Source organism: Atta cephalotes, assembly GCF_000143395.1.
Source record: "Atta cephalotes unplaced genomic scaffold scaffold00024, whole genome shotgun sequence".
NCBI lineage: Eukaryota > Metazoa > Arthropoda > Insecta > Hymenoptera > Formicidae > Atta > Atta cephalotes.
In genome coordinates this window covers 2,788,315-2,796,853 of record NW_012130088.1, presented here as the reverse complement: position 1 = coordinate 2,796,853, position 8,539 = coordinate 2,788,315, and the positions used below count along the sequence as shown (strand labels likewise).

Below are 8,539 nucleotides of genomic sequence, written 5' to 3'. Positions count from 1 at the left end.
GTAACCGACGTTAACAAGTAAGTAGGTTAACGTACCACGTAACAACGAAGTAATAGTATAGTATATATATATATATATATATATATATATATATATAATATATACTATATATATATATATATATATATATATATATATATATATATATATATAAGGTGTCTGATAAGTAAATCTCTCGCATAAGAATAGAGCGAATTAAATTGAGTCGAAAAGTTATCTACCATTTTTGCAATTTTTGCAATAATTAACAAGATATCAATTACTAGAAATTATCAAATATTGATTTTCAATAATTTTTTACTCGAGTGTATATTACTATCAAGTTTACAGAAAAATAGCAAGAGACAAAAATTATTTATTTTCTTCTCATAGTTCTAAAAATTTTTTCAGAATTTTTAATCAACTTTTTAGTATTGCATTTTCTTATATTGGCAACTATTTTTATCAACATGAAAAAATGCGGTACTAAAAAGTTTTGAAAAAATTCTCAAAGCTCTCTAAAGTTGGTAGTACTTGAGTAAAAAATTATTGAAAACCAATTTTTGACGATTTTTAATAATCAATATTTTATTAAATTGTAAAAATTGTAAAATGGTAGAGAACTTTCCGACTCAGTTTAGTTCGCTCTATCGCTATGCGAGTTTTATCTTTACTTATCAAACACCCTGTATACTTTGTACTTCCAGTTTTTACTTAACGCGCGAAGTCGATCTGTGTAACATTTTGAAACTCATTCTGTTAGCAGCTCAGGATAATAGACCAAACAAGATAGATACAAAAATATATTTTGATACGTTGCTATTTTATTGAAGTTTGCCGTAATTTTCATCGGAATGGAGATAGATATTCATATGAAGAAGTTAAACTGGAAAGTGAATTCGTAGAGCTCAACAGTAACTGCCTTTATTTTTATCGCTTTCTTAATAAATTTATCTATTCAAATAGTTTATATAATTGATTCATCACAGTAGTACCTGAATCATTACATCTGCAGGAATCGTTTTTTACAATGCAAATACAGGGATAATCCCTGAATAGGATTAACGCGAGTAAGCCATCATTCAACTAGATAATATTTTAATGGTTGTATGTGAATTAAATTTCGATACGTTTGATTAATTTCATAGGAAGGTAATTTTTTTTTAATGTAAAATGCCACATATATTATGAAAATATATATATTTAATTTTATTTTTAATAATTTTTACGCATAACGTAAAATTAATGATTATATATTTTAAAGTGATAAAAAAGAGCTGTGGAAGTCGTAAATTTGTTTTATTGCTAGATTAGAAAGAGAATCCCAAATTCACAGGCGACTGACTATACATGTATTTCGTATTTTAAGGTCTTTCTTTCAAAATAAATCATATAACACATTTCTCTCATATATGCGTTATACGAGATTACTATCATAGATGCATTAAAAATGTTTGATCGAGACACACAATAAAATAGAATAAATCAGAAAATGCGTTTAGTATATTATATATATTAATGAATTTACAATTCTGATCACTGCCAGAATGTATTACGAACATCTTTCATTGTGATGTCAGACATTCATTCCATTCCGTTCCATGTAATACTCTCGTGCAATTTTTGCACTGAAATATTCTTCTGATAAACTTGCGATGAATGTACAAGTCCAAATATGAAATAAACGAATTTTTTAAGAAATCTTTTTCCATTGAAAACCTTTGTTTTATTTAGCAATTTTCAAGAGAGAAAATGTTCATTTTAATTTTTACATTTTATTCTTTTTTCAATATATCGCTTCTTTTTGCAAATTTCATTTTTGTTTGCTGTAAAAGCCAATCATATATTGGCATTTTTGTACATTTCCAACATTTTTTCTTTAATATGATATAATTTCTGTTGTTCTGAACACACGACAATAGCTTTCGCAGTAGCTTTATTTGAGCATCTAATGACGTCTTCTTCTTCACGTTTACATTCTTGCTATTTGATAAAATTGTATATTTTATAAACTATATAAACTAAAAAAATGATATTTCCTCTATTAACCAATTTTTTTTCAATTTTATTTATATTAATATTAAATGTTATTTATTACTAAAAAATACTAAATGTATGTTTTTACCATAAGTTCTTGATTCATCGGAATCGTACTGGAAGCGATAATTTGTTGAAAATCATGTATTTCCTTTTGTGGGACATTTCCATACTTCCAACGTAACAGTTGGTGGGCTATGTAATGTATGGGATCTGATGGACAATATCTTAGAGCTCTGCTTATCGCCCATGATAGTGGCACCAACACATTTTGTCTATACATACATTTATATATACATTATATAATTTATTACATTACTATGCTTATTTCAATTATATTAAATTCATTAATGTAATTGTAAAAGCTATAAAGTACTTCAAATAATCATTTCTTGTCAGAGTTTTATTGGCTTGTTCTTTCGGCAATAAATTCAAATAACGAGGGCACGAAGTAAGATTATACTGCATGCTTGTGATAAAAACATTTGAAAAAATCATTTCATCTAAACTACAAAAACAAGATGTCTTCAATGAATCATCAGATATTGTGTCAAAGATTTTTCCTTCCTGGAAAGTAGAATATGATTCCAATAGTGTTAAATTGCAATCACTTAATATTTCCTATTATTTCAATTTTAAAATAGATTCATTTTTCTATGCGCTTTATATAATATTCCTTGAAATTAATTATAAGACACCTCGATTATTTCCAAGGTTTCCTTTTTCTTATATTCATTGTATCCAAGATCAATTAGAATATCTTCTGCCTCATCATCAATACCATTTTCTTCTACATAATTACAAGTGTTTTTATCGATCCCAAGCTTTTTCAGAAAACGGATTGTTGTTGATGAAATTGGCTTAATTTTTCCCTGCCAGTTTATAATTCCTGGAACATCAATGCCACTCGATAAAAGCCGATACAATATACTTTTATCTTGAGACATCAGTCCATATGTGACAATAGTCCAACATTGATCTTCAGTTAATCCAGTAGCAGCCAGATTCCAAATAAATTTATCATCAAGTTTTTTCATCCATGTATTATCTCCATTTATTTTTGCTCCAAAATCTTCAAAATATTTCAATTCCTCAGAAGTAAGTCCAAGGAGACCATATTTCATTGCCTTCACAATACTTTGTGGTGACATGCCTAAAATTTACTATTTAATGTAATAGAACGATTTAATGTAATAGAACGATAAATAACGAATGCATAGAAATTCTCATGAGAAAATCTTGATACCTTTTTCTTCTAGTTTCAGTAAAATACATTCATTATACATTCCACTGTGCATAATAAAATGTAATAATTTATTGCATTGCGCATCAGTACATACGGATAAGGATTTATTATTGTGACGTCGCATAAGTTTATCCTTTAGCAAATTGAGTAATCTCTCGTTACTCCATCCATCATAGATAAACATTCCTTTATTTGTCAATTTTATATATAACTTTATCTCACATAACGCCTTCTCTTCTGTTGTATTTTGCATATCTGACATTTTCAAATAAATATAAATCATACAAATTAAGAAAATACCTAAATGCTAAGTCATTTTATGGAAACATTATAAATGTCAAAATGCAAGCTAATTATTTTGGCAATTGTTATGGATTGGTTATCATTCGTCATGATCGTTTATCGCGTGTGTGTATGTGTGGTCTTTTTTATATTAAAATAATATTACATAATGTTATTGTTAAATAATGTTGTTAAATTTCATACACAAAATGTTTTTTTTATTTACAAATAAATTATAATATATAATTTATATAGAGCTTTTCAGAAATTCGCAATCTTTTGCGAAATGCACACGGATTCTCTTTGGTAAAAGAAACAACTTTTTTCTCTAGCAAAATTATATTTAAATAATTTTTAATAATAATTTAGATCTCTAAAATAAACGCTTTAAATTACGTTTATGAATAAGTGATAATGCACGTTGAACGTATATACACTACTTTACTTGGAAATATTTCATATTGATTGATGCATATTTAAATATTACTATTACGATTTGTGTGTAATAAGAGAAAATTTTTTAATTGTGATATCATTGAAAGTAAAATAAATATTTAAACAAAAAAATTTCTCAAAATCATAAGTGTTAAATATGGATAAATGTTTAATATAGCTGCCTCTCTTCGATTTTCCTATAATTTTGTAAATTTATTTTCATGCGTAGAATATATTCCGAGAGAGACGAAATATCGTCGCTCAAGTTCGTTTTCTTATTATTTAATTTCAAAGTTTTTTTATGTCAGTAAGTTGAAAAATGATAATTTAATGATATTTTACAACTGCGCATGCTCATTAATGTTGTCATTTATAAATTAATATTAGTTTAGATATAAATTAAATATAAAATGGGATTCGAACAACTTAATAATAGTAAAAAAACAACTTAATTATATTAGAAAATTATAACTTAATTATATGTATAAGAAAATTCGTATTTTTAATTAATTAAAATAGAGAATATATAATTTGAATCATAAATTATCCGCTGCTACAATTTAAATTGGTTTGTGATTCAAAATGTATATTCTCCGTTTCTTAAATGCTGCTAAAAACTTGCTAAAGATATATGCTTAAAATAAGGCCCACGCCAGTCTACACATCCAATCACAGACAGATGCTCTTGAATCAATTACAGAAAGATATACAACATCTTGAATTGATCCCGATTAGTGACACAGCAAGCTCTACTATTGGTAGAGCATGTGACGTCAACCAATAGCAAAATATTAATTCAACCTAGGTCGATTTAAAACCCGCTGCAGTCGAAAAAACTCTGTTAATAAATAAATAACAACATTAATGCGTTGTAAAATATTATTAAATTATTTTTCAACTTACCAATATCAAATTTTAAAATTAAATAATAAGAAAATGAGATTTTTGCAACACTTTTCAGAATGTATTCTACACATGAAAATACACAAATTTATAAAATTACAAGAAAATCGAAGAAAGAAATATTCAGCTGAACCTTTACATAAATATTATATGAATTTATAACACTAAAATAAATCATATTTAGACACATTCAACAACAAATTAACGTTATTTATCATTATTTTGACATCAAAGTATCAACGAAATGTCACTTTGCTACTTGAGGTATGTATATAAAAGGAAGGAACTGCGAGCTTGTATTGCAAACATGTATTTCAAAAAACATTTAATTAGATTTTTTTTAGATTCATATCTTTAGAGAGCACGAAAAATATTTTGGATCTAATCTACTTATCCTTAATCTTAATATTCTAATTGAATTATAAAAAAATATGTGAACTCATTTTACTTTCAACTGTTACTTCAGAGATATCAATTAAAAAACTTCTGATACCTATTTCTTATTAAGTAAGTTATATGTTAAATATAATATATTTAGATATTATGTATAAGTATTTTTAAATCTTTAGAAAAAAGTAACCATACACTATCTCTAATTTCGTAATTTAGAGCGCTTCAAATTTTGTTAATTTTTAAATTACTCATTCAAACATTATTACTAAAATATAATTTTGTCAAAGGATGAAGTTGTTTCTGAGCAGAGAATTCCGTATATAACATACGAATTCTGGGATACATTATATATCATTATCATATATAATTGTATTAAGATCTTTATATAAAATACTCTATATAAAATACTCACCATTTTCTCGGCGCGTATATATTTCTGATAAGAGATACATATTATGGAACCTACAATTAGCACACACAATCGACAAAATAATGAAATAACATCCTTAGATATATTTTTACATTATAATACATATTTTTCAAATGTAACAATGATATGCGTCAAGCGCACATATATGTGCAAAATATAAAACATCAAACACAATCGAAAAGACTATAAAAATGTTCGAATTCACTTGTACAAAAATGTGATCACACGCTGCCACCGACTAGAGTCCATATAAATGTCTTGAGTGTCTCTACGAGTACTTCTTTAATAAATCATGTATTTACACAAACACAAAATTTTGCTCGACATCATAGATTTCTAAGCCAGATTCAACTTAGTCTCTAACGATAGTTCGTACGTTTAGATGTGTACTTGATAGAAGCAAGTATGTACATGCCTATCTTCTGATAAGTTTCGCATAAACTGAATATATAGTAGAATATATGAAGTGATGATCTATTAAGCTTGATCCTTTCCGAATTACACTCAATGTGTTCCTTGAAATTTACTTTTCGCGCAAGATTTCCAAACTTAACACATTGTATACACTATTGTTATCAGCACACGTACTTTTCATAGTCGATTACAGCAAACTGCAATAACAGTTTGAATACGCATCTTGCTGTGGATGATCGTTACTCAACTGCATTCCTCTCTTTCCCATTCGATGCCTTGCACCACCTATAGTACCGTTGTCATACAGTCGTGTAGAATAAGTATCCCAAAGACCAGGTGTTTGTATAATCTGTTACATATACAATGTCATATTTTACATAGCTTTATAAATAAGGATAAATATTTATAATCGCTTCCTTGTCTCCAATCTTAATAAAAATATATTCATTCGAGTGTATTTACTCAAAATAAAAGAATTTGACAGAAAAATGCGAATTCACCTCGCGAAACTCAAACTTTAACTCTTAATAACTTTAACTCTTAATAACTGTTTCACGAGATAAATTACTGCGTTTTTCTATTACATTCTTTCGTTTTGAATGAATACATCATCAAATGAGTATATTTTTATTAAGATTTGAGGCAAGAAAGCGATTCTAAGTAATTACCTAAGTAAAAATATGTTATAAAATATGTTATAAATGATAAATTGTAATAATAATTAGTTATAAATGATCCACCAGCGCTAGATGGAAAGAAGAGGGCAAGGTATAGCTTCGCAAGTCATTTTTAAATATCTTGATTCAGATCTTAACAAAGATTTAAATTGTATAAAGTGTTTTTTTGTAAATAGATTCTGCAATGCTTGTTTCAATGTCACTAGCATTGTAATGTAATCTATTAAATTTTTTACATCATATATACTAAATTTTGTAGTTCTATAAAAATAACAGAATATTTTTAATTATCTAGTAATTGTACTATTCACTGAATCGTATTATACAGAGTGTCCTTTACCATTTAACAATATTCGATAATAATAATCGAGATATTAATGTTTGTAATTGTACTAACGAGATAGAAACGCCGATAGAAATGCTCTGGCCGAAGTACAGCCCAGCCCACTTTTGCAAACATAGGCTGCGCTGGCAATGCATTGGAGAGATAAGAGAGGAAGCGCGCCATTAGTACAATTGCAAACATTAATATCTCAAGTATTATTACGAATATCGCTAAACGGTAAAAGACTTTTATGTTTATTTCAATCCCATCTACCTTCCTGTGGACAGTTGGAGAAGTCTCGTGAGACATCCTGTATATAAAATTATAAATTACTAGTGTAAATTCTGATATACCTTTTGTACAAGTTCCTCAAAACAACATTTTACACCATCTGCCGTTTTTGCGCTGCTCTCAATATACAGAGTCTGGTGCCTTCTAGCAAATTGTAGACCTTCTTCAGTGCTCACCTGTCTATTTGACAGGTCTATTTTATTGCCTACTACCATCTTGATGATATCTGTTTTATTACAGTATGTATTCAACTCATTGAGCCATGTCTCCAATTTCACAAAGGTATTTCGATCTGTAACATCATACATTAGGATAGCACCTTGACCGTCTCTGTAATAACTCGGTGTTAATGTGCGAAATCGTTCCTGGCCGGCGGTGTCCTGTAAATAGCGCGTTTTGATAAATCATAATGCACTCTATAGAATAAGTTATCCTCTTGTCACAAAAATATAATTGTGATTACAAACCCAAATAGCAAGTTTCACTACATTATCGTCGATGGTAACCTGTTTTGTCTTGTAGTCCATCCCGACTGTGCTCTGCATATTTTCGTAGAACTCATCCTCAGTGAACCTCAGGAGTATGCTGGAAATGACGTAGTACTGCCGATTATAGTTTCGATGTGAGAATGAATTGTACTTTGCAAATTTACCTCGATTTCCCTACATTGGATTCGCCTATCATAAGAATTTTCAGTATTGTCAAATAATCTTCCTGATCCATAATAATCTGCTGACCACAACTAATCACTGCACTCAAAATATCAAGTCAATATATCAACCAGTTAATACTGAAAACAAACACTAATATCTTTCTTTCTTCGTAACGTCACGAAGTTGCCTATCAAATGTGATGGCATAATATATCAGTGTTGTTAGACGGGCCGGGTTTCATTGAACGCATGCGCGTCCAATATAGTTTCAGTAACGTACCGATCATAGTAAATAGGAGAGCATTAATTGCCTATGTAAAATTTTTCAAAGGTATACGTATATAGAAATACATTATATATATATATATATATATATATATATATATATATATATATATATATATATATATATATATATATATACTATATATATATATATAGTATACATACTAGTACTAGTACTAATATTATACTA

The 8,539-nt window shown here is 28.0% G+C and overlaps 2 protein-coding genes and 1 pseudogene across 2 annotated transcripts; all 3 read right to left on the bottom strand.

Annotated features, from left to right (window-relative positions):
* Positions 1-982: 982 nt before the first annotated feature.
* LOC105620154 lies at positions 983-2,484 on the bottom strand (annotated as a pseudogene).
* A 215-nt stretch (positions 2,485-2,699) lies between these two features.
* Positions 2,700-3,446, bottom strand: LOC105620098. Its single transcript, XM_012201605.1, has 2 exons — positions 3,263-3,446; positions 2,700-3,169 (listed from the first exon to the last, which is right to left on the bottom strand). Exons 1-2 carry the CDS (start codon positions 3,444-3,446, stop codon positions 2,700-2,702), a joined length of 654 nt encoding a protein of 217 aa, XP_012056995.1.
* A 2,860-nt stretch (positions 3,447-6,306) lies between these two features.
* On the bottom strand, positions 6,307-8,135 carry LOC105620097 (ras-related protein Rab-18-B). The gene is made up of 4 exons (XM_012201604.1): positions 8,065-8,135; positions 7,880-7,997; positions 7,475-7,792; positions 6,307-6,468 (listed from the first exon to the last, which is right to left on the bottom strand). The coding sequence occupies exons 1-4, from the start codon at positions 8,133-8,135 to the stop codon at positions 6,307-6,309; spliced, it is 669 nt and encodes a 222-aa protein (XP_012056994.1).
* Between the last annotated feature and the right edge of the window lie 404 nt (positions 8,136-8,539).